Source organism: Haemaphysalis longicornis, unplaced genomic scaffold (genome assembly GCF_048455015.1).
Source record: "Haemaphysalis longicornis isolate Haplotype H1 unplaced genomic scaffold, Haemaphysalis longicornis Haplotype H1 scaffold_1, whole genome shotgun sequence".
NCBI classification, from domain to species: Eukaryota; Metazoa; Arthropoda; class Arachnida; order Ixodida; family Ixodidae; genus Haemaphysalis; species Haemaphysalis longicornis.
The window spans coordinates 289497156-289523322 of record NW_027526203.1 but is presented as its reverse complement, the minus strand read 5'-3'; the positions used below and the strand labels follow the sequence as shown (position 1 = coordinate 289523322).

Genomic DNA, 26167 nt, shown 5'->3' with positions numbered 1-26167 from the left:
GGCGGCGAACAATTTGACAGCGGAACCTGGTTGAATGTATTACAAGCAATACTGTTGTTTGCAGCACTCGCCACTGGGCGAGCGCGAACAGGACGCGCCGGCCGTGGCTATGACCGCGCAGTTCCTTCGCTTGCCGCCAGATGCCGGAAACTTGACGTTCGCCAAGTGCTTGTGACGTTACCAGGCTGCCCCAGGAAGCTCAGTTTCCCCTCCTATTTTATTCTTGCTCCGTGGCCTGTGCTCACCTACGCTTTTTGCGCCTTGGGGCCAGTCATGTTTCAGCCTACGTAGTACAGAATTTGCTACTGCTGCATCCCTAGATTCGTCTAACTGCAGTTTCCATATCCAGAAAGTTTGCTACTTCACACTTCGTCATGCTGTGGCAAACATGCATGAAGCTCAGCCCACTCACACCTAAACGGGTTTGGTGTGAGCCCCACCCGATTTACCGTCCGGCCCTCCGCCGTGCCGGCTTCATGCAACTTGGCCCTCCACCTCAAAAAGTTGCCGACCCCTGGTCAAATGTGTAAAGGAGCTCTTAACTGCATTCAAGCCTACAATCTGCATTCTGCAGGAAAGTTTGTGGAGGGACGAGACACACACTCTGTGTGTACAGATTTTTCATGGGTGGGATACAACGTGCCCATTGCACTACAAAGCTGCACCGTGCCTCCAGCTTTTCCATCTAGTTAGATGCGATTTGACATGCACCTCTGATTGACTGAACTTGCGGGCCCTGTATTTGTTTCACCTAAGGCTTTAAACTTACCGAACTTTTCTTTGCATTACCTGCCCACAAGCCAGAACTCTGAAATACTACTGCCTTTTAGAAAGCAAGCAAAGCAAAATTTTCAGAACTATTTTTGTAACATGCTTTCGTACAATAAAACCTTCATTTTATGCAGTTGGCTTTGTATAATTGCTGTTCCTTACACGCTAGACTAAAACAAGAAAAAAAACAAACTAAACTAAACCAAGCAGACAAAAAAACAGTAGTGATGAAAATAGCAGCGACCGAACCATGTCCCTCAACAAACAGCAATGTCCAACCTGTGATCAGACTGGGCTGCTTTCACATACTACATACTAGCTATTCACAACGACAAAATGACAAATCCTTTGACGCGCACAGCTCTGATTTATTTAACCAATCAACTGTACAGGACTAGAGCAGTGTGCAAGCCACCATGAAATGCATGCCGAAGTGGTAAGCTTGCAAGCAGTCCAAGAGAATTTTGAGCATGTGTGAAGAGCTGAGTTGACTATGTACACGTCCATGGCTCGAAAAGGGCACATGGGACTTTTTTGGGCTTTGGCCATCCACATGCAGAGGCACCAGCTGCTTCTTTCCGATCCATGTATCAGTAGCCACCGCTTTTGCGATGTTGCTTCAGATCCAAGGTAAACAGCACCTGCATTTGAGGAGCTACGTTTAATCAAGTGCTCACAGAACTTCGAAGTACAGTGTTAGTTTACACTTACCGACTGGGCCCAACCAGCATGCTTGCCGAAATGAGTTCTGAAGAAGTCTCCTAGAACGTGTTAAGAAAAAAGAAGTTAAGCATTTTTCTCTCAAATAAAATCATGCACCCCTCCGTCAAATGACGACAATAGTTGAATGTGAAGCTTTCTCGTGACTGATTCTTTGGTTGTCGTCTAAGTTTTCCAAACTGCTTCGACCATGTTGAAATGAAGCAATCGGATAGGCTTCATAACGCGAGGCACCCAGGTTTGATTCCGGCCACGGGAAGCTTTTTTTTTTTTCCTTCGGTGTCTTCACGTTACACATGCCACCAGTGAGAACACTAAAGCTTCACTTTAATACAACTTTTAATAAAACCAAAGGGCCGGAAAACAGGGTAACACTAGCACAGTTCAGCAAGCTTAGTCTAATGCAGGGGTCGGTAACCTGTGGCCCGCAAGGCAGTATTATGTGGCCCCCAGCACGTCATCAGAGCCCCCCCGCCTCCCCCTATCACTTCCTATCTGAAGGCTAACACACCAGTTTTGACCTCAAATGGGGTTATGACAAGAACAGAGACTTGATCGCTTCCAGTTGACATTGGCCTCCATCTTCACACTTAGCCAAATTATTGTCAATTATTTTTAAACGTTATTGTCAACTCGCTAAATTTTTTCTTTGCCTGCAAAGACCCCTCCGCCCCACCAATTTGCCGTCTAGCCCTCTGCCGTGTCGGCTTCACGAAACTTGGCCCTTTAGCTCAAAAGATTGCCGACCCCTGGTCTAATGTGTAAAGGACTTTTTTAACTGAATTCAAGCCTACAACCTGCAATCTGCAGGAAAGTTTCTAAAGGGACGCTACAGTGTGAAAGCAAGTTGGCCTGTATAATAGGTAGATTAGTGCCATGAATGGAAATATATACCACTCACGGCAGAAGCAGTTGTTTAATAACAGAAAATGCTGAAAGCAACCGCAGGCAAAGTCTAGAATACGAAGAACGGTTCGTGAGCTTTTGCAGCTAATTTACACACATTTCCCCAGGAAAAGTGTTCATAAGCACTGTTTCCCTTCTAGCACCCTCTCATGAATTGAAACGGTGATGATGATGCACTCTTGCTAGGGTGGTTCCACTTTTATTGTAATCCACGGAACATTTTCAGCTGAATTTAGTTTTAAAAAAAAAGGGGGTAGGGGGGAACAGGCAGTGCGTCTAAGAACCTACTAAAGGCGATATTCACTGGTATGCCAAGGTGGCAGCGACAAACCACTGCCAGACAAATTTCGTACAGAAGAGAAGTGCTCACTGTGCATGTGCACAGCAGCTGACTAGCAACAGAAGCACTGGCCAGCAATGCAACGATGACAAGGAGCACACACCTCTTGCCACCCGGCTTCATGGTAAACCTTGCAATACTCGGCTTTTCCTAAACGCCCCTTGCCAACTGGACCCATGGGGCGATTGTACGAGTTTAATTACTAGGAACCTTAAAAATTTATGCCTCAACAAACAAAAAAAAATCCTGCACCTTGGTGAAACAGTACTGGTTCTGCAACAACAGACCCAGTGCTAACCACATAAAACTAGCAAAAAAAAAAAAATCATTTGACACTAAGAAACGGAAGTTTTCAGCTGTACAGCATGTGGCTAATTAGAATTTGGCCTGTTAAGGCAAAGCATCAAAGCAATGCCAGACTTGCCTATCTCCCTGTAGACAGCTGGCGAGAGATTTTTCAGAGACTTGAGATGGGGCAGGTAGTGCTGAGTGGCCATGCGCCACATGTGAATGTCAACCGGCACGGCCTCTGGCTTGTCCAGTGCCATCAGGCACACGCAGTCGGCCACCTGGAAGAAGTCAACACAGGACACCTTTCCTCAGAGGCTGCTCCACTTGTATGCACGCCACATGAAGTCAACCCCATATAACACAGCACAGCAATGAATTTTCTTCGGCAACTTAATTCCACTTAGGCGTCCTAAAAGCAGTATCGAGACCAAAATTTTATTCCTGAAAGCTGATATGACCCACTTGAGGAAGACGTTGTGATGGCTTTCTGCAACTGAGCACGGCTTGGAGCTGGCTTAAAAAATAAATCCCCAGTGGTGCATTCAGTAGCGATTGGCCTGAGCCATTTTGGAGCAGCTTTTGGAGCAGCAGAATGTCCACTTTGGTGTGACAAAATGGGATTTGGGAGGAGCCAAACGCAGTAGCTTTGAGCATCAAACAAATCTGGAGCAGCGAGAAGCATGCCTTACAGCGGTAAAATAGGCCTTAGCGCAGGAAAACAGCCAACAAGAACTCTGCCCTACACTAGCACTGTGCCAGGAATTTTCAATGTTGATGGATGTCTGCAATTTTTAGCAGAGTAGGGTTGCCACCTGCCTGGCTTTTGACCGGCCCAACCGTTTTTTTTTATACAGCAGGCTGGTTGCCACTCTGTATCATGCCGCAATTATTATTATTTTTTTCGTTTTATAAGCGTCAATTCAGCAACTGCGACGATAAATATGTGTCGACAAACTGCGGAGAAACACGTGAGAAGAAAAAATATGCGGGTGAGCGTGCTCCCTGAGATGGAGGGGGACCAAGGGGAGGAATGCAACGAAATGCCGACACTGCAGCACATTCAGAGCAATAACCAAAATTTCAGTCGCTTTCAGTACAAACATTATGTTGATTTCTCTCTACGAAAATGCTACAAATAAATGTCATTGCATATAAAAAATTGGTCGCCATCCTGCGCTGCAAAAGTGTATGTCCAGTAAAGCTGTTGTAAACCACTACAAATGGTGATTGATGGAGGTATGAAATGTTTCTCGTCGTTTCAATGGGCTTGTTGCTTGCACTTGGCCAGTGCCACTAGCTAAGGGTACAGAGTATCGGCACTGTTTTCTTACATTTTTACTATATAATAATAATTGTATTCTGCATTCATACAACAATGGCAAGTGGCAACACTAGATGTTTCATTGGATAGACTATTCAGACTTGATGCTACATTGAATACACCATTCAAAGCACACGTCAAGCGTCTTTATGCTGAATGGATGGCTGAAGGTCTCTATGACTTAACGTTGGCACGCCGCGTCCGCAGGCCTGATGTTGCGCTGTTTTGTAAGTGGATTGTCAAGGCATGGAAAGCAATTTTAAGTGAGATGGTTTGCAAGAGCTTTAAGAAATGCTGCGTTACAAACAGCATGGACAGAACTGAAGATGACACTGCGTATGGCAGTGACAACTGCGGCTCAAGCGATAGCTCTAGCGAGAGCAGTGACAATAAGTGATTGTGTTTAGGCCATGCAAAAAAATGTACAGTGCAGACCATTTATAATGTAACCGCTTATAGTGCCGGACCGGATATAACACGGGTTTTTGTGACCACCTGTTTGCCTCCCATAGAACTCAATGCATAAGCATACCGCTTGAAATGCGGTTGGTCGAAGCACAATACCAGTGCGGTTTTCTGGCGGGTCTGCTGATCGACTGGCGCAGCTGGGGCATTGCTTGGGGTAGCAAAAGAAAAAAGGATGAAATTGGCCATCTGACGCTGCGTGCACCCCTTGCTCTCCTCTAACTTCGACACACAAGAAAAAAAATAGGCACCCTTTGTTTCGTGCGTATGTGATAACCACAACTGTCCTTGCTTGATGCACCTCGGAAGATAGCGACCCCCCTCCCCGTTCGCGTGCTGCAAGTTGTTTCTATTAAGCGTGAACTGCACGGCCCGTTTTCATACACAATTTGGGCACTTCGTCCTTGCGCGTGAGTTTTTTTCACGCTCGTGACGACAATTCCGCGCTTGCGGTGGCTTCCTCGCGTGGCAGTGGGAAGAGCCTGACGACTCGCACCAATGGGGATACGCGCACCTAATGGTGGAAAATTCGAAGCGCTCCGAGCAGCCGGCTGGCCGTGCCGGAGATGTTTAGGCTTACCACCGCGGTATTTTTTGATGGGTGCTTTCACAAGCAACGTGGATGGCAGTTCATATTCAACTTTTCGCCCAGATTATCCACATTTTTTTGCGTGAGCATCTTCGCTTGCGCTTCGTGCGGCATTTCAGCGTGCAGTTAACAGCGGTCGCTGGAGCTGCCTACACCACTTCACAGCCAGTGCCGACGTCGCAGCGTCCATGGCGTGCACTGCACGTTTTCGCAAGAAGAAATCGCTCCATGCGGTTCACGCTTTAGCCACCGCCTTTTCCCTTTCTGAACAAGTGAGCAGCGCGATGCAAGATTTCCACCACTAGTAAGTTGCACTGATAAGCAGCCGCCTTTGGCACCGTGAACACAAGATGGGGTAAAAAAAATCCCACTGGCACTCTTACCACGTCCTGTGGCATCTGTTCATAGACACTAAAAACGCAGCTATGATCCTTCAAAACACAAACACAACGGAAGTTTACGCCGTACTCGCCGTTTGTGCAGCAGCGGCTGATGTGAAAAAAAAAAATGAAATAAAGGCGGTGCCTTTGTTTTTAACCCCTGTATTCAGAAAGCATACTTAACTTATGCCATAAGGAAGCCTTTCGTAAGTGTCGGAAAAGGACCAGAATGAGAAAAGGTCGATTGCACTTCACAAACCTTCCTTAAAGTGCACTTATCAAAGGTGCCCTTTTCGAGACCCGCTAGGCTCCTGCGAATGAGGCTAACGTGTTATGCACCAATCCGCACACGGCGTGTGGGCAGGACTTGACTATTGCGCCAATAGGGAAGGAAGAACGCTTCCGTAACGCCAGCTTCGAAGCGTTCGGATCTGCCAACTCCGTCCTTAGCCGGCACCCGTAGGGAACTTTAGGCTTAACATCGCAGCAAAATATTGATCGCTGCTCGCGCTACTACCGCGCATGACTATCTATCGCATGAATTTTCACTACAGTATCATCCTCTTTCTCGCGTGCGTAACTTGGTTTGCCCAATTGGTTCCATTCGAGCAAGCGGCGGCGAACTGCAGCTGCACTTGTCAGCATCGTTCTACGCGTGGAGGCAGCGCCATGGTGCCGGCGCTGGCCGCATCGCGCGCCGGCCGGGCCGGTGTGTGGGTGTGTGCACGGCCGCATCAGGGCAGCAGGCGTGTGCACAGATCGTTTTTGCTTGCAGAAAGCGCTTTATTGTTTACAGCTTTATCAATTTCTCGTGAACGATGCGCGAAATAAAACACCTCAGCCTATCGTAGTAGTTTGCAATGTTGGTCTGGAAAAGGCGCACTTGAGGTAGGTCGGGAGCTACCTTAAAGCAGCGCTTACTTTTCGGTCCGATAAGTTAGCGAAAAGGCATCCTTTGAGCATAAGGTTAATTTCTGAAACACGTTAAGGCACTGAAAAGTGTCCGAAGGGAAAAGTTCTACTTAAGTTAGGTTTGTGAATACGGGGGTAAGTGCTGTGCGTTTAAGTGATGATAAATGTAGGATGATAGGTAGGTTGCGATGCGGTTAGATTCGCGCATGGTTTGGTTATAGTGCGGATTTTTGCGGCTCCCGCGACATACGTTATAAGCGGTCTAAACTGTATTCATATGCAAAATATAGGTAAGTTTTTTTTGCGTCAACAAATGTGCCATGTTGCCTTGGTAGCTTTGGTCAGCCTTTCCTGTACAAAATGTGCGGGCAATACGTGGGGATATTTATATCTTTATTCATGGACTGAAAGTGGGAGTGTGGGTTATATGCAGGGGTGGGTTATACGCACGAAAATACAGTAGTTTTTTCTAGTAACGCTCGACGGCGGAACTAGGTAAAAGCTTAAACAGCTCTGCTGTTAAGATCAAATGCACATTCCAATAGCAGACCTCTCAGTGGCTATGCAGCATTCGAGGCCACTGCTCATAGACAAGCCCGAAAGTTGAAACACGTACCTTGGCCCCAACGCCCGGCAGCTGCATAAGGCGGCGGTGAGCCTCCCTGTAAGGGATGGTCCGGAGGCCGTGCAGCCACTGGTCACCCTCCATGGCGAGCATCTTGGCAGTTCCACAGACATACTTGGCCCGGTACCCGAAGCCAGCCTCACGCAGCTCCGCCTCCACACCGTCTCGGTTCAGCTGCTCCAGCTGAACAAACAGATTGAAAACAAAAACGCATGGCAAACCTTTCCCACCATTGTTTGTGTTTCCAGAACTTATGCCAGATAGCTGTATTTAGGGAAATTTACAGGGTACCATTCTACGCAAATGATGATGATGATGATGACTGTAGGGTTTAACGCGCCGATGCAACGCAACGCAGGCGGTGAGGCGCGCCGTAGTGGAGGGCTACGGATTAATTTTGACCACCTGGGGATCTTTAACGTGGGCCGAAACCTCGCACCATTCTACGCAAATGAGAGCTGTTCCTTCACTGTCTCCAGAAGTCATAGCAAAAAAGTAAAAAGAGCCTGATGTCTCTTGGGTGTCTCTTTTGGGATAATGTTTGGCTGAGTGAAATGAAAATCCAAAATAATCAAGAGTAACAACAGCCAACTGCATATCATTGCCTTGATTGCCTTAATAAGAATAAAAATAAGCTCAATAAGAAGACAGGCATCACATAGCCATTTTTTAACGTCCTAATGAAATTAAACACGTATAGTCAGCTAAAAATTCGGCCATTTCTAACCCGTATTTCCATGCAAAGTGCAAAGACAGAATGTGGACGTTCGAGCACCGAGAGGCGCGTGCTTTATGGTGGCTGAGGCATGGGGGCTGGTATAGCCACGTGGGGGTAGTAGACTCGCGCACCCTTTACAACAGACCCAAACAACTGCATTGTTCAGTTTTCCCGTTTTCATGCCATCCTGATTTGCTATTGGTGAAGTGCCAGAAAAACTTGCACACAGTTCTTAGGAACAAGGCACCACGATGCCAGCTATTTGACTGCCTTTGACACTAAACTCCTTGCATGCATTCGTGTCAGTTAACAACTGCTTATTTGAACAGGTGGACTCGATTAATTCCTAGGAGTTATGGATACCCATATACACTGGCAGAATTACGTTGATGCTGTTTGTGCAAAGCTAGCATCTGCTTGCTACGCTTTACTGCAAGCCTGTGACTTGTTTGATGTCACTTTATTCAATGGTCACCTATCGTACTGCATGGTTTCTTGGGGCTGGACAGTTACATTTGAAACTTTGTGGTCATTATCATACATACAAAGGAAGCTTTTTACATAGTTACCCCAGTTTAGAAATTTCGTGTCAGTACTCCTTTAAAATTCAAAGCAACAAAAAGCTTTTATACGGACACTAAAGACATTTTTATTTTAACTGAAACATGCATTTTATACCTCTCCCAGCTTTTGCTTGATGGCCAACTATGCTTTGTTTGCTGAGAAACTAGTTATAAGCCGGCGTTTCTCTCTGCCGTTTCCCTTTCATTTTTTCGTGACGTTTTGTGCATGTCAGAAAGCACCCAGAGCAAACTGGAGCCTGATTTTGCTTGAATGATACAATCTTTCTGAAAGCCTGGTCTCATGGACTTTCACTTTCGTTGCAAAGACTACAAGCCAATCAGAGAGGGTCTTTTTAAAGCCACCTTGGCCTGGCCGAGTCCAGGCTAAGTCGGATTATCAATCCCCACCCCTGCATGCCACCTCTCCTGGGATGTGCTCCCACCTGGGAGAAAGTGTAGAATACGCATATGCACAAAACTGGTGAACAATGAAACTGGCAACCGCCATGCCCCGGTAGCTATCCTACCCCGCAATAATCTCTGAATTTTGCCGCTGGCTGTTCTATATACATACCTATATGCACTAGTAATAGTAGGTATAGTGGGCTCTCGTGTTCACTCGCGAGCACCTTTGTACTGCATTGTACCATAAGGTGAAACAGTTCAACAAAAGTGGAACTGAAATGCTCGTGGGGACGCATCCTATTTCGTAACGTCTGCTAGCTGACATGCTATGTTAAGATGCACGTGCTCCACAAATGTTCCCGTATATATTTTGCATTTACATGCCCTTGCCTCAGTGCTCGTTTCAGAAGAATGCTTCGCGAAGCTCCCGCACTCTTGATGTCACAAAACCTAGTGTGGGCAGCGATACCTGTTTTCATGCTTGTGACATTTTCTGCGTTAATGAGCAACTGCCACCCTGTGAGTAGTATATTTGTATCCATGCAACTCTAGCACAGTGAAACCTCGCCACAAGAGACACTCAAGGGATCCGGGAAACATGCCTTTTGTAACCAAGGTCTCTTGTATGCGATGTTGCTGACATGGCGAACATAGGAAAACCAACCAAGCCGCTCTCATTCAAATGCCTCTTATAAACAAGTGTCTCCTGTAACAACGTTTTACTGTATACCTATATAGGACAACTTGCTTTTACCCTACAGTGTCCCTTAAAGCATTCTTTTAGATGGCAAACCAGGGTTCGTACGGGCCTCAAAAGCAAAAATTCAAAGGTTTTCAAGGACCCCATGTAATGTTACCACTTTTAACACCCGCAAGATTTCTGCATCTGTCACCAACTCATGCACCTTGCACGAGGTGACTGCTTAGACTGCATGGAGGGGTCAGGCACTCTGCAGAGCACCAGGTACTTAAGGAGTTGCCACCTGCTGTATAATGTTGCCATTGAGCTTCACACTGTTAATAGCGTTTTAACGCAGACTCTCCCATCGACAAAACGTTTTTCCACATGGTCGGCATTTCACGCCCAGGACTGGAAAAATTGCTTCTTTGTAAGGGTGCACTTCCTGGTTATAATGAACTATGTCAACGCCCACAGCGTTCCCGTAAGACCAAACGTAAGAGGAGGAAATGAGTCACAGTAAACAAGCAACAAGCGGACACCAACGGCCGACGTCAGGGCTCCTGTGACATATCGAGGCGGCCACAGTGCTGTTGGTGCGCGCTTTTCCGCCTTGTGCATCACATCCCAGTTTTTGAGATCGATGCCGGTCTGGGTGCGCACGCGTACCCAGACCGGCATCGACTGCGGTGCGACGGAGCTGTCAGTAATTATATATGCTGCGTTCGACAATCTAATGAGTCATTCTATGATTGGTGGGTTTGTAGGCACCTACAGCCGCAAAAAAAACGAAACAAAAAAATTTCGTGTCAGCACTTCTTTAACAAAAATCTGCTAAATCTGTTGTCATTTGTGCAATACACTAAACTTGACTGTTACAATCCGTTTTTTAAATTAGAGAAAACTTAAAATCGATAATAAAAACTTTAAATTCTTGCTAAAAAACAGAGCCACTGATTATCACAATCAAAATCAAGGGTTTTTGAGACTGCCAAAAAATTCCAGACTTTCAAGGCCTTGAAAACTACACTTCTGAACTCAAGGGTTTTCAAGGTTTTCAAGGACCTCTGTGAACCCTGCAAAACTATAATACTATAATACAAACTGCTCGATGTACTACAGACTGAAGAGCAGCCCTGCCAGGACATACTTCTTTTTGTTGTCAAAAGACCATCCCAGGGCTGTTCAAACTTTAAATTAGTTATGGCAATTTTAGGCTGGCATACATAACTAAAGCTGAGTGAGAAGCCCTACCCCACAAATGCTGCGACTAGTGGTGTGCTAATAAGTGCAAGTAGTACTTTGTAAATAGTGTCCGCTATTCACAGGGGTGGGACAGCTAGAAGAGCTTTTGGAGGACTTTTTGGAGCACAAAAACCTACTTTTAGAGCAGCTCACACAGGTAAAAAATTATGTTGGAGCAGCACAGGAGCAGAGTAGCGTAAAGAAACCTCGTTTTAGAGGGCAAAATATGTCTTGGGTGAAAGCACATGTGAAGCTATCAGTTACTCATTCTTTAGGGCGAAAGCTGTAATAACGAATGAAAACTCCGCCCCAACAAAAGCAGTGCTTGTTTCTTTTGCTGGAATAAATTGCCTTTTTAGGTGCTCCTCCGTGTAGCCAGGAAGTTTTTTCAGTTGTGTGCCTCCTGCCGTCCCTCTAGCTGCATTTCCGTGTAATTGGGGCACCTGCTTGGCTGCAAACCAGCAAAGATGTTCTCGCTGCCAGCGACGCAGAACGTCTTCATTCGTTATCTTGCAAACACAGAAAAAAAGCAGTGTCTGCACTTAGCTTGATAAGTACCCAAAAGCGCCCAAAAAAATCAGCTGGCCCTGCGGTTCTTGATCCCTGATGGCGAACAATTTTACGTGAACCATGCCAGTTGCGTCCCACTTTCCGGCCCCCGATGCCTACCCCCCCACCCCCGCCTAGGCATGCGCGAGGCTCGGGCAAAATGAGGCAAGCAACCCAGCACCACATCACGCGCAGAGCTTTGCACTGCCGTAGCGAGGGACTGAGAAAGAGAGGCGGGTGAGGGAAGCGAACGAGGATCACAACAGAGACTGGAACCCATAACTCGATTGAGAGAGTCCTTAGCCGAAAATTGCCAAAAATTCGCCATGTTGCTATTCGTGATTTTAGGACGCGCCTCTCAAATTCGCCAATTTGGCGAAAAGTAGCCACCAGTGGCTACCCTGGCGGGTAATTCTACCAGAAGTGGGTGGGAGCGACATTATACAAGACAAGCTAAACACAAAACATATGAACAACAGGTTGCTTACATAGCTCTAACCTCTCGCTAAAACTAGTGTAGGCTCGAAAAGGGTTGTCGAAATATGTGCTTTTGGTGCAGTGCGGGTGCGTTTTGAGTCAATTTTGTGGTTTTGGCGCATATTGTAGCAGCAAATCGCAAATGTAGCACTCTGGCGCATTTGTCTGTACCACCCCTGCAATAGCTAGATTTCCAGTGCACTTTTACTGTTTGAAGTACTTTTCAGATATTCAGTTTTAAATTTATTTATTGCGAATAACAGCTGGCTTTGTTGCAGGTCAGGCACATCCTTCTGCCTCCACTGCACAACACGTAGCCCACCTCTGCTTTGTTCGCATAACGCCACAGCCATGACGTGGCCGCAGCCATGTGAAAAGAGCCAATCTCACAAAACCTGTGCGAAGCAAGTGTACAACAACAGACCTTTTTCCAGTAAGTCTGTGCATGCGCGCGTTGCCAATCGGCCATTTCGACAGGCACCTCAGGTGATGTAAGCAAACATGTGCACTCTCAGCTTGCTGCTGGGAAAGCAGCTGCTGCTTTCTAGCACTGCTCCTTTTCACCCACGATTTTTTCAACAGCTCACTGTGAGTTCGTACCTGTGTGCACGTACACCACAGAGTAAGAAGACAGGCGGGGAAACGAGGCTTCCTAGCGCGGCCAGATAATGTCACAAGCGCTCGCCATAGGTCAAGCTAGCGGCATCTGCTGCGGGTGAAGAAACTGCACGGCTGCCGCAATTGGCATTCCACTGTGCAGCCGTGCAATGAATTGCGGCCACTGTCATTTCGTCCATTGGGTGACGCTACCCTATCCTTCGCCGTCGCAGTGACGAAGCTTTGCAGTCCGCCTTGCTTTTCATTGTGACATTATCTGGTCACCCGCCCGCGCTTGCTGCAATAATGGTCCGTTTTGCCTCCAATATATTCTTGCTCCGTGACATACACACACACGCGCGCGCACACACACACACACACACACACACACACACACACACACACACACACACACACACACACACAAAATACTTGCAAAGGAAAGGGGAAAACATGCTTGAGGCTGTCCATGCTGCAAGCATATGGCTACCACTGAGTAACAAAGGAAAAAAAAAAAGCACTTCATTGCAGATGCGAAATGAGCACCTGCTTCCATGGTGCCCATGTGGAAGGAAGGGTGACGAGTGGGTGGGGGGAGACGAAGTTTTGTGCACGGGTTTTTTGGCTGCAAGCCTGCCCACCATTTTTAGTTCTGCATGGCTGCCGCTAGGCGAGACTGCCACTGGAAAAAGGTCCACTTGGGCGCATATGGCAATTAAGTCATCAAAATTTGTTACCCCGTGATCTCTGCTGAAACTTAAAAGTGCACAGCAACACGAGGCTGACCACAAAATTGGTGGGCCAGGCTGTGTGAAATTAAAATTGTGAAATTGAAGGGTTTTAACCGCAGTTTAACATTAGATGTACCTAAAGCTGAGACGGCCCTCTGCAGGCGTGTTCATGAGGGGCGTTTTCACTGCAATATATGCAAAATTGCAAGACGTAGCCCTTCTTTCTACGAAAAACCAAACATTCAACATTTCTCATCAGAAGATTGCCATAACAAAATAATACATGTGCTAAGTTTAAAGCCATGTTGCAGTTAATTAGGCTAGATAATGAGGAAAAACATTGACGGGGGTACAACGTCTGGAGGAATTTCCTGCACTTACAGATTATGCCACTGGGCAACGTCACCTGCAATGCCTGCGTGGACTGGCTGATGCTGTTAAAAATAAATGAAAAATCATCAAGGATGTTGTGCCACTTTTCTGTCTCTCTTGTAACTGAGAGGCCTGAAAAAAATGCCACTCTTTATTCTGGTCACGCTTACGAAAATTAAAAAAAAAAAAAAATCCTCAACACATGTCACCCATCGTGTCGTTGGAACATTAGGAGCTCTGGACCTCCAATTCTAGTAAAATATAATCCTAAGCTGAAGGTTAATTAGAATGGAAGCATGATTTTCTGCTAAACGAACAAAAATACCGGGCAAGCGCATGCACTCGAATAACTACCCCCTTCCCAACCCGCCCCCAATTTGCAGCCATTTTACACTTTTTGAAAACACCAACCAAGATCCCTTCCACTTGCCCATATCACTTACAAGAACCTGGGCCTTAAAGGGATCCTGCAACACCTACAACCTACTATTCAGAATGCATTCTGGGGATAAAGTCTATTGTCCCAGGAACCTCCTCCCGCAAGAATTATAAAAATCCGCTCAATATCATCGCCACTACGCAAGATGAAAAATTGCGCATAATCGTTCCCTCTCAACTTGAGTGTGGACTACGCGGCGAGGGCTGCGTGCTCTCCCCCTGAGAGGGGGGGCGGCTCGTGTCATTCTCTTCAAGAGCCTTTGATGTGTCATTGGCCGGCAAGTTTTCTCATGCTCTCCGCAACGTGGAGTCGCGTATTTCCGGAGCAGTAGGAGCGGCGTGGCCATTCGGGCATTGGTGCCTGCTTGTGGGTTATCCAACTGTTGTGTTTTTGGATACTAGCTGTCGTTTCCGTGCACTTCGTCGTGCCATGAACCCAGCCCTGCGAGCGCGGCTCGAAGCGGTGAGTGTGACATGTCTGACCCGTATGCGGAGACTCCTCGCCGTAAGGTCAGGAAAAAGGCCGGCGGCGGGCCTTCGGAGAACTCCACTTGCTGGAGCCTTGGCAACTCCGATGCTCGCAAGCGCTCTCTCAGGCTCGTAGGGTGTTTTTGAAACAGCAAACGCTGTGTGGTCTGGTTGGAAGTCAAGTAGTTTATCACACCAACTCCGCACACACTCGAAGCATAAAAACCATTAAAACTGCACGTAAAGGTTTCGGCGTAGATGAGGTTGGTGTAGAGCACCATCGACGGCGGATTGTGCGGGAAATACTAGAGGATAACATCTCTTTTGCCATGTTTATAATTTTAACTGACGTCAACCAGCAATGGTCAACATCCTGCCGCTAACACTGAACAGCTACCGCCGAAATGACGTAAATTCGGCGCTGCATGGGCTGCATAAGTAGGGGAATGGAAAGCAGAGGCTTAGTTTTCACGCATCTTACACAGCAATTTGCGAGCTTTCCGCTTGGTGTGCACGTGTAATAGTACTTGGCTCATGTATTCCTGGCACTGCAATCTAAAGGTCACGCAGGTTGATTTGCACTGCTGAAAGAGTGTTGCAGGGTCCCTTTAACACTTTGATGCTCACGGAAAAAGCAGTGATTTTGGGTAGTCTAGCAAATAATTTTTTCAAGGTTGCAAAAAATATGTAACATAAATGTACGGTATCGAAATGTAGAAGAGCACATTTTCTTTGCAATGGTTAATGGTTTCAAACAAGAATATTTTTAGTGAAAAATAAAAAAAAGCTGCACAGAAGCTTGTGACAAACAAAAAATAAGCAAAATGTCCGTGTTGCTCATAGACACACAAAACAAAAAAATGAAAGATATACATTGTGTACACATACTAGCAGTACAAAACTCTCGCAAGTATGAAATGCCCAACGGTAAAAGTTTTCTACTAACAAAAAAAAAAAAAAAAAAAACCTCATGCATCGCAGAAAACATTGGTGTTTGGCTCTACTCCCTTTTGTTCCAGTTTCCATACTTTTCCATTTTCTGGGGCTTGTGTTGAACAGGGGTATCAGGTGCTGCCCTGCTGGTTTTACGCACTTTCGCTTTCCATACTAAAATACGATGGATTAAAGTTGTCCTCGCAGTCAGCGCTGCTAATGTCCGAAAATTCGCGTGTACGCTCGTCCATATCAATTATGATGTTTAACGCGCCGACGCTACACAGGCGATAAGGTGCCGTAGTGGAGGGCACCGGATTAATGTTGACCACCTGGGGATCTTTAATGTGTGCCGAAATCTCGAACACACAGGCATTTTTGCTTTTTGCCTCCATCAGAAAAGTGGCCGCTGTGGCCGGGAATCAGACCTGCATTCTTGGGCTCAGCAGCACAACACCTTAGGCACTGAGCTACCGAAGTGGGTATGCTCATCCATATCTCTAGAAATGCGACGTTTCTGCAGCGCGGTTGCGCGCGAAGTCAACACCCCCAGTAAGACTTAGTCGAGCAATTCAACCCTGTAACGTCGTAGTCACAGGTACCGTGCTCATGTCAGAGGAACTCCGAGCTTGGGGAGATATGACTAGAATTGGGCTACTAGAGCCCAGCTGAACTCTCAACACCAGAAAAAAAGAGGCAAGCAGAGTTCATAATATTCTTTCAATGATGACTGTGCACTCCCCCCAGCAGTCCCAGACAGCAGTCCCAGAGATTGTTACAGCAGTCCTGTTACAGCAGTCCCAGACTGTTACAACAGTCCCAGAGATGGCACCCCATCCTTGTCATCTTGCCTCGTTTCGACAGCACCGTACAGGCTGGCGGGTGATGTTGCCCAGTGGTACCATTTACCGAGTGTGGGAACTGGCTCCAGGCATCACAGCCCTATCAACATTTTGGGGTGCAGTTGAGTTGCTGACCTTATGAGGTTGTTGACGCCGATTATATCGTCCCGAGCAGGAGGGGAACAACAAGCTTTGCCACCTTTATAGCAGAGGTAGCTGTCCTCCTCACCCCCTTGCACCCCAAACGAGCACCCCTGAAGGGGGCGCTCACTCTACCCAGCCAGCACGGACCGAGATGTTACATCACACAGCCTTGGGCGCTTGCTAACCCAGCCAACCTGGAGTGGATAAAAAGACATGGAGTAGCTTGTGCTTGCATTCGCCCAGTGCCGTCTTAGGAATATCGCTGAGCTAGAGGCCCCCTTGTCACGTTATCGCCTAATTATGCCCATGGCTGTACTGTCATTTCGCATCACATCACACGATTTGCGTCACACAATTTTTTACTATCTAGCCGAACTAAGCGCAGTCTGTAACAAGCATTTGCAGCTTTTTGAGTGAAGCAAGACTTAGACTGCATGTTTTCTAATACAGGCTAAGGCACAAATTTTCAAGCACGGAGGACAGATCACAAAGAGAAAAGATATCAGACAGGACAGATAGCATCACAAAGGTAATTTCGGGAGTGAAGCCCTGAGGTCTACTTACAGTAGGGAATGCGTAGAACTGTCCTTCAATGCCATGGTAAATCTCGGTCCCGTACATGATGCAGAGCTTCTCGACCATGGAGCTGATGCTGGAAAAAGAGGTCTCAATGTATTGCCAAATCATGAGCTGCAATCACTTGAAATTCTACTGCACCACACAGTAGAAGAGGCACAATGGCAGCACTTCATGCTCAAACCACCTTAACAGGCCACATGATCTGAATAGTGTTTGCTACAACAAAAAGACCTCAGTATGAGCTGACCTCATTTAACGGCCTTCCCTCATTGAATAAAAAAACGTAGTGGCTTTTTGTGCGAAAAAGTCCGTTAAAAATTTAAGTTTGCCTGTCTGTATATGCCTGCACGGCTGTCAGTCGAAATAATTCAGCACAAAACAATGCTTAGGTACACACACAATGCGCTGGTGAGTGAGAAGGCATTGGGAAAAAGAGGGAAGTTATGCGCACGCAGCCAGCGCACACATTCTGTGTCTCACGTCCCTGTGCTTGGCTGCTTAACTCTCTCGATGGCTGTGCGAATGCATTTATTAACCATTATGGCTCCGCATTCTTACTGGGGCAGAAGAGTGTGCCCAGCATGTGCCTGACTATTTGTGCGACAGGTTAGGCCCTCTAGGCAACTGCACAGACACTAAGCTGCTGCGCACCCTTCAGTGATGGTCAAAAGGCTGCACCTAGCAAGTGCCCGGTCAAAACCCCTGCTTTGCAAAGCCGCGGTCCATACTGCTTTTGGATGTACAGTGTGTTGCGACGATAACTGGAACACTTTAAAAATTTTTCCTGAGCGATCCGCCGCTCTGTTCACACTCAAACTTCACACAAAGGTCGCATTTTGTGGTCTATTTTGTTTGACACCGGGAACAACGGTAGTTACCTGTTTATTCTGAAAATAAATAAAAACGATTTTCGCCTATGGGAAAATGGCGGCGATTTGGACGTGCGAGCCCGAAAACCGGGTTTTCTGATCGTCTGTTAGCTCATTTCTAGGTGCATTTTCTGATCGTCTGCTGCCCCATTTGGCTCCGTACGTGAATCCCAAACATGCGTTTCACTCTGCAGGTGGTTCCGTCATTCCAACATCAACTTGCGCTGGCTCGCACGTCCAAATCAGCGGCCATTTTCCCATAGACGAAAATCGTTTTTATTTATTTTCAGAATAAACAGGTAAGTACCGTTGTTGTTCCCGGTGTCAAACAAAATAGACCACAAAATGCGACCTTTGTGTGAAGTTTGAGCGCGAACAGAGCAGCGGATCGCTCAGGAAAAATTTTTGAAGTGTTCCAGTTATCGCCGCAATACCCTGTAGTTTGCAGTGACAAAAAAGCAAAGATGGGGGAATAGGGATTGCATTTTTCGGCACTTACTGATAAATGCTAGTATATACCTGAATATAATCAGGAATTCAGTACACATCGAAAGTGCCAAAATTGAAAAGTAACCAGGTTATGGTCAGCACACCATGCAGCACCAGCAAGACCATGCACTCCAAACATGCAGCTGTTACCTACCGCGGTGGCTCAGTGGGTAAGGCATTGTGCTGCGGAGCCCAAGGATGCGGGGGTTCTATCCCTTGCGGTATCCGCTCTTTAGATGGAGGCGAAAAGCGGAAACGCCAATTTGCTGATATTTGGCGCACGTTCAAGATCCCTAGGTGGTTAAAATTAATCCAAAGCCCTGCACTACCGCGCGCCTCCTAACCCAGGTGTAGCTTCAGCGCGTTAAACCCCACCATGAGCACCATCATCTTGGCCCACAGGACACGAATGACATTGGCGTGACTACGGCCCCAACCGCAAGCTCAACAGCGGCTGAAACATGAGTGAGAACACAGCGAAAGCCACCTCTCTTGTTTTACGGTGATGAAGGAGGATACAAGTGGGAAAAAAAATTTGTGGAGCACCTGTTCTATTGAGCGTGCTAAGCAGAGTAAAGTGCTTTTGTTTTTAAAAACACGCCACTTCAGATGGCCATGGGTCATGGGTGCTGCGCTGAAGCGTTTCCGACGTCTAGTGCCAATAAGTAATGCAGCTCCCTCCATTTTTAAAATTAGCCACCAGGCTTGCTCTCAGCCAACCTCTATGCATAATGTCCACGCATCACAAGTTGTAACAAGCACTAACTGTAAACAACTCGCCTAACCACTTTGTGACAACAGTTTTGTTATTAATACAGGGGCTGTTTGCTCCCCAAACAAACTATGATTGAACGATTTTTCAAGCTGTAAAAATGCAGAAATTGCCAGATGAAAAAAAGTGCTGTAAAAACAGGTGCTTGCACATGAGAATAATAAATGTCGGTAAGTGCCTACCAAACGAAGAGAAAAAAAATGCTGCAAAATCTCATCTCTACATATGTGTTTTCAACTGTTAGCAAACAGACAATACGTAGCTTCAACACATGTTGCTAAAAAGATAAAAATTGCTAAAGAAAGTTCTGCTTTTTAGTGATAATGAACAACTGCTCTTAGGAACCACACATTTTTGCTAATGTCAAGTTAGCATGCAGCCTTCTTCATGCTTGTGCAGCGTAAAAAACAATGTGGCACTGACCGTGCAATGTTGTTATTCGATGAGCATATGAATGCCATCAAGGTTTCCAGTGGCTCTTGGCGCAACACTCGGATGCCCTGCATTTTGGGTCGAGCAGCCACCAAGGCCTGAAACGTTGGGTCAGTTTGGCGCCATTCGTTGCTCATGGCTCGCAGGTCAACCCCCAGCTGGAAGTAGTCTTTGAGGAGATTCTTGTTCTCGTCTTCTGGAGGTTTCTCCACACGCCGATGCTTTCGGCGGCGACCGCCTTCCGGGGAGTTTTCCAGCTCCGGCGGGCTGCCAACCGCGTTCAGTACACGGTAGTGGATGTCACCAGCGTCAGACTGCCAGAGGCACCACACACGCCCTCCAAACGTGCTCACCCACTCACGCTGCTCATTTTTTTTCCACCTGCAGAAGCAATTACTGCCAGCATCAATGCAGAAAAATTTAACTGCCTGAGCACGTAAGAGGTGCACAGCACATGGTGGTCCATTGCTGATGGGAACATCTGGAGGACACTCGCCAAATGGCTCTGACATGCACTCAGAAGCGAGTGAACTGGCAGCTCCAATCATGCCAAAGAGGAAGTTTTTGAGGCACAGCCGCTTGTTTTCTGTGCACCTTAGGCATGCGTTCTGCACAGTAAAGGCCGATGCTCCTTTTAGCAATGGACTGCCCCTCAGTTTTTAGGTATTTGTTTATCTCACAAGCATTCCATTAGTAAGCGCAACTGGATATATATAACAGTCATAACATAATAACTGCGAAAGTTACCATTATTGCAATAATTTACATTTTGTGCCTTCAATTGTACTTAGTTAATGGCATTATAATGCTGCAGTTTTTATTTTTAGTGCAAACTTTAAACTGAATTCGGTTTCTCGTGTTTTGTGCCAAATATGAAGGTCGTTACAACAATGAACATTTTCTTAAAACATCAAGGCTCTCGTCGCCACACACTTTCTTATCGTTATTAAAGCAGAGGAAGAAAGCAAGAATGAATGCGAGGTCCTCAGGTGAAGTACTGTGTTTAACTTGGAAAACTTTCACTGCAGAACGATCACTCAGCCTTTCCGCATTTGTACGTTACTTTATATTGCAGTGCTCTTGAGGTGCACACTTTTGTGTTTCGTCATGGTTATATTTCCATTACCTTTTTTGCATTACAAGGATGCCAGTAAGTTTGCAAGCAATTTCTCCATCCATTTCTGCACACTTCCAGATTTGAACACTGCCCCAAAGTTGAGCCTTTTTCAAGTTGGTCAAGAACAGTATCATTGAAGGGGCCGTGAAGAAAAAATACAAGCTTGGTTCATTAAAAAGGCTGCTTTGTCCCAACAACAATGCTAACAATTTTATTGCAAACTACAAAAAATAATGGAGATATTAAGAAAGACAGATGACGCAGTGGCGACTCCCCAGGCACTTTCCAGTGATGTACCTACATCACATTCTTGTTTGTGCGATTGGCAGCAGCCGGCCAGCGCCACCACCAAGAAACATGACTGGGCAGCTGTAGTGGGGCCTCTAGTTCCATTTGATCCGATCCCTTGAACGCTGACGTGCAGTTAAAACACTGGTAACTGTTTTAGTGCTGGCTTCTATTGCGTCACACCTGCTCATAACACATCACTGTATTTCTTGCATTTTTTCGGTTAAAAAACAAAACATCCTTTGTAGCTGGAATGGAGCTGAGTGAGTTACCAAAGGCTTACACTTTTGCAATGAACAAAGTTGCATTTTGTCCTAATGGCCCCTTTAGCAGGACAAGGGCAAACAAAGCTGTGTTTGTCATCTTCCTTACTTGCCTTGTTTTCCAAGAAAACGGGGCCACACTTACTCTTAGCACAGAGTTAAGATGTGTTATCATTGAATCAGTAGCCTACCTTACATATGTCAAATCTGAAGGTCTTTGAAGACTTCCAATAGAAGACCTTTATATTGGTGAATATCTAAGATATCTTGGAAGTGGAAGCAGCTGTCATTGGCCTTTCATCTTTTGTTCCCACTACTATTAGCTACTCCAGAATTTGTAGCATGTGCAGCATTCCCTAAAGCTCCCGTGCATATGCAGATTTCTTTATGAGCTAAAATGGCAGTGTATTTGAAGGCAAACATATGTGAAACCAGGGGCTCAATTCTGAGTTGCATCCGTTTCAAGTTGTGAAGCAGCTCCATTTTCTGGGCCTCTGACAAGCACGGAAACATGGCTTGTTCAACGTCACGCTCACATCTGCCTCCAGCCGATGGGGGGCTTGCTTTACGTGGGTAATTCAAAACAGATAAAAAATTCATTCCAAGAATTAAAATCTGGGTTTCGTAATGAAAGAGAGCTTTATTTATCAGCTGTTTGAAATTTAGCCATTTTGTGAGTGAAAAAACATGTTTTGGAGGAGGACTTCGTCTAATGGGAGATGGGAATGTAGATGGTAGGGGGCACTTCAGCAATTTAAATGCGCCCCAATCCAGTAAGGCATGTTTTTATTTTGTCCTCCGCTGCCATAAACTTTTCCACATAATGCCAGCCAAACTTACCTGCTTTCCAACTGCAAATGAAGCACGCCTGCAAAAAACAGCAAAACTACAATTCCCTAATTGCAGCTTCTTGTACCGCGTGCCCAGGGCGACCCAAGGGCTCCTTACCAAAGCACGGACTGCCGACGCCATCACTGACGATATGGCGGCACATTGGATGCACTACAGGCAACACGAAAACGTGCCGATTCCGCCGGGCAAGCTCCTCTGCCATCAATGCCAAAGGGAACCACCGACAGACATCTACTCTGGTCTTGCCCGGAATTGGCAGATATCCGAGACAAACACAAGCCTTCGCGAGTATGAAGCTCGACGAATAAACCTACCCAAAAACCAAGTGGAAGACACGCTGCTCACGATGTGGGCCTTCACCAAAGAGGCATACCTCATGGGAAGGACCTAAACGTGCAAACGTGGACTATCTTTCCTTCCTTTCACCAACCCGCTCCCCCTTCAGCCATAGTGCCATCCTTATGAAATAAATTTATTCATTCATTCATCACTTATAACTCAAAAGTCACATTTCAACACAGTAGCCATTGTTATCCATACAATAATTAAGGTCCAGCTTATGCATATTTTGTCATAAATGTTCCACTTGCCTTAATTGACCGGATTTAGGGGAAATCCCCAAGGTGGAGTAATTTTCTACAAAGGAAAGTGACATCCACCTCAATGCAGCCCTATGGCTACGGCTCTTCCGCTACAAACTGCTAGCCTCAGCCTCCTAGTTAGCGCAGTTGGTAGAGCGACTGCTCTGGTTAAGCGGTGGTCCCGGGTTCAAATCCTGGACAAGGACGAATTCATCTTCAACTGCGAAGTTTCTGAGGAAGCTGTCAGCTTTCCTTTGTAGCCGTACGGGTGCAGGTTAATGTCAAACTTTCCTTCGTACCCACTTGCCTTGTGCATTGTGTTGGATTAGAGTTTAGAAAAAAAAAACGTCAATGTACCACTATACATGAGCTTGCATGCGTCATCACCACAGCCCTTTCTTGAGTACTGCTCCCAGCTTCCCTAGTGCTGCTCGAGATAAAAGCCTTCCAACGTGCAAACAGTGCTCCAACACGGCAGCAACAGTGATGTCAATGCAAGCTATGCATATTTGTTCCATTTATTCGCTTGGTTTCAGTTCTGGTTCAGCAAACAGTATTGAGGGTATATTTGGAGACACCAGCAATGCATGCAAGCCGGACCAGAAAATACTCTACATCCACAGTTTTTTTTCTGCAACTTACAGAATGATGACATCAAGTAAGTTTCAACAGTCTAAAAGTTGCTACGCAGATTCCTTGAAATTATTGTGAATCTATGCGAGAGGCTGCAGCAAGGAAAAACTAGCGGATTTTACAGGTCCGAATATATATTTATAACAGAAAAAGTTCCGAGGACACCTAGGTAAAGTCGAATCACTGCAGGCAATGCTTGTGATGGCAAAAGAACGTACGGAAGCCAAGATGACGGGCACAGCAAGAAGGGACACGGCCATCGCGCTGATATGGGTCGCATGCTCACATTCTACCTGTCTCAAACCAGGCGCTATCACTAGATGTCTCCCGCGCAGTCTGAAGCATGCCGCTCAGGTTATAGATGAGCGTCTTGCCGACTGCACTTCGTAAGGGTTCTGAATGTGAAAGCATTCATGTCTAATCGAACGCCTGAGACACGTTGCTTCCACCCTGCATTCTTGAAGGGCTTCGCCCTCCTGCCACTTGCCCGCCGTGGTGGCTCAGTGGCTAAGGCATTGTGCTGCTGAGCCCAAGGACGCGTGCTTGATTCCCGTCCAGTTTTTTGATGAAGGTGAAAAAGATACCCAGGCGGTCAAAATTAATCTGGAGCCCTCCACTACAGCACGCCTCATCGCCTGTGCATCGTTGGTGCGTTAAACCTCAATCAATCAAGCTCTCCTGCCACTTGAGATTCACTTCGTGATTCCCCTGCACCTTCCCTTTCGAATGACTTCGACGTGTCCTGCGTATTGCAGCGCTGCTCGTTCCGGTGGATTTTGCTGCCCGCTCGCTTGGCTGCGCTACTACGCTCCTTTACTTCAACTGCATTGTACTGGTGTGGACGGCCATCTTTGGGTGCTGCCGATTAAGCGCGCGCTATGGAACGCCTAGAGCTATGAAACGCTTTAAAGGCGCGTAGTCTAGGAGTTCGGGCGCCGACTTTCTCACTTAATAGGCCACGTACTGCTTTTGCAAGAAAAGAAAGATAAAGGAAACAACGAAACCCTATTTAAAATATGCTCTATTTCTGGGACATTCATCATTCGACGAGTTTCCTTTCAAGTACCTGCTTTAAATTTCTGGGTGAGGGTTGTTCAAGGGTGCCTCTTGCGATAAACATCACCACTGTTGAGTTTTTGTGGGGCTGGACGATATAAAATAGAAGAAGCGTCAGTGGACCCAGGGTATGTCAATAAGGCGGGTAAGGAAATGGTAATTCAGGTGTTTGTCTAAATGTCAAAAATCTGGAAAAACTTATTTTACCAGCTTTATATTTTTTCTGTATGATCAGGATGACTTAGGTTTTATGACAAAAAGAAAAAAAAATATTTTTTACAAGAAAAATTCTAATTGCCTAATGACCTAATTAATTGTCATGCCTGTAAATACTCGCACTATTAGCGTATTTTTTTTCCTTTTGTGTTTCTGAAGTCGAAATATGTACGAAAACAAACAGAAAAACAATTTTCGCTGGAAATAAAAAAAAACAGTGCTGAACGGGTTAAGGCACGTTCACACTTGCGAAGAACGCGAGCGAAAGCGACGGGAATTCCGTCGCTTTGTCGCGTGACGATCGTTTTTGCTCAATGGTCGGGACCAATTTTCGTCGCGAGAGAGATCTGTCGCGCGACGAAAATGGGTCCCCATTCGACAAAAACGATCGTCACGCGACAAAGCGACGTAGTTCCCGTCGCTTTCGCTACACTTGCGACGACGCCGGCCACAGCCGAAGCTGTCAACGAACGCTAGAGTGGTGTAGCAACGACGGCGGAAGGACGGCGACCGGTTCCCTGGTTTGACTGCAGCCCCCCTCTTGCCGCTGGACGAGTGTGTGCACCGATTCTCCTACGCTTCGGCCGTCGCAGGCAGTGAAAATAGCGGAGCCTTTGTGTGGCGTCCGAAGACGCGTTCATCGTGACAGCTCCCGTTACAATGGCTATCGTTACAGTTCGAAGCGCAACGCCAAACAGTAAGCAATTGGTTTGTTAAGGCTGCGCATGCCAGATCTCCTATTCATTGCGATACCTCGAGTGAACGACATTATTAAAAAAGGGGAAATCCAGCTTGCGCGATGCTTGACACATCGCGCGTTGCGGGCGCAGAACTTGCCTGAAAGCTTGTCCGCAGCTCAGTGTCACATCCAGGTTGAGATCTCGGAAGGTGCATCGAATGACTCCCGACATTATTTTCCAAACCCTATGCGTCGTTCAACCACGGAGTACCAAAAAATCGCGCCCTGTAAACCTGCAAAAACGTTCGACGCGCGCCGTACCGGCACGAGCGGCACAACACACAACACGCGACCTCGCTCACACGTGCCGCGAGACCAGTGTTGCCGTGTTGCTGCGCAGTGCCAAAGCACGATGGCACGCGCGCACGGTTTGTGAAAATCACCTCCGTGAAAAAAATATGGAAGAAAAAGAAAATCGGAGCGAAACAAAACCATAAACTGCACTTTATTTCTCATTCATGAGGATGGTATTATTACTCGTAAAACTACGATACAATAACGAAAGAAAATACCTGCCCTTTTCGGTTGTTGGTAGAGGAAGGGCAAGAAGCCAATTTATTCCATACGGTTTAGAATTGCCCACTTATTTGGAACGAAAATAGCTATAAAACCTCGTTGGAGTCGCGGAAGGAAGCCCTGTCCAGCTCGGCCGTGACCTTGCACAGCGGCTTGCTCTGCTTTCGGCCAGGGTCAGGGGGTCCTGGAATTTGGATCCCACCCTTGTTGCCTCCCCCCTCCCTCTTTTATTTGTTTGCTCAGAGCAGCTTTGAGCAGTTTCTTGGCAGCCCAGAACTGCTCCC

The 26167-nt window shown here is 46.6% G+C and overlaps 1 protein-coding gene across 1 annotated transcript; it reads right to left on the bottom strand.

The window, feature by feature from the left end:
• Window positions 1-1118: 1118 nt before the first annotated feature.
• On the bottom strand, window positions 1119-25693 carry Ogg1 (8-oxoguanine DNA glycosylase). The gene is made up of 7 exons (XM_077679582.1): window positions 25466-25693; window positions 19614-20003; window positions 17046-17133; window positions 7312-7503; window positions 3162-3306; window positions 1483-1532; window positions 1119-1412 (listed from the first exon to the last, which is right to left on the bottom strand). Exons 1-7 carry the CDS (start codon window positions 25537-25539, stop codon window positions 1362-1364), a joined length of 990 nt encoding a protein of 329 aa, XP_077535708.1. The 5' UTR covers window positions 25540-25693; the 3' UTR covers window positions 1119-1361.
• Window positions 25694-26167: the final 474 nt, after the last annotated feature.

Excerpts from the sequence above, each read along its gene's own strand:
- Ogg1 (XM_077679582.1), bottom strand. The coding sequence starts at position 25,539 with ATGTCGGGAGTCATTCGATGCACCTTCCGAGATCTCAACCTGGATGTG. Across the intron at positions 3,307-7,311 it reads TGCCGGGCGTTGGGGCCAAG|GTGGCCGACTGCGTGTGCCT; the intron begins GTACGTGTTTCA and ends GACTTCTTCCAG. Across the intron at positions 1,413-1,482 it reads ATGCTGGTTGGGCCCAGTCG|GTGCTGTTTACCTTGGATCT; the intron begins GTAAGTGTAAAC and ends CCTCAAATGCAG.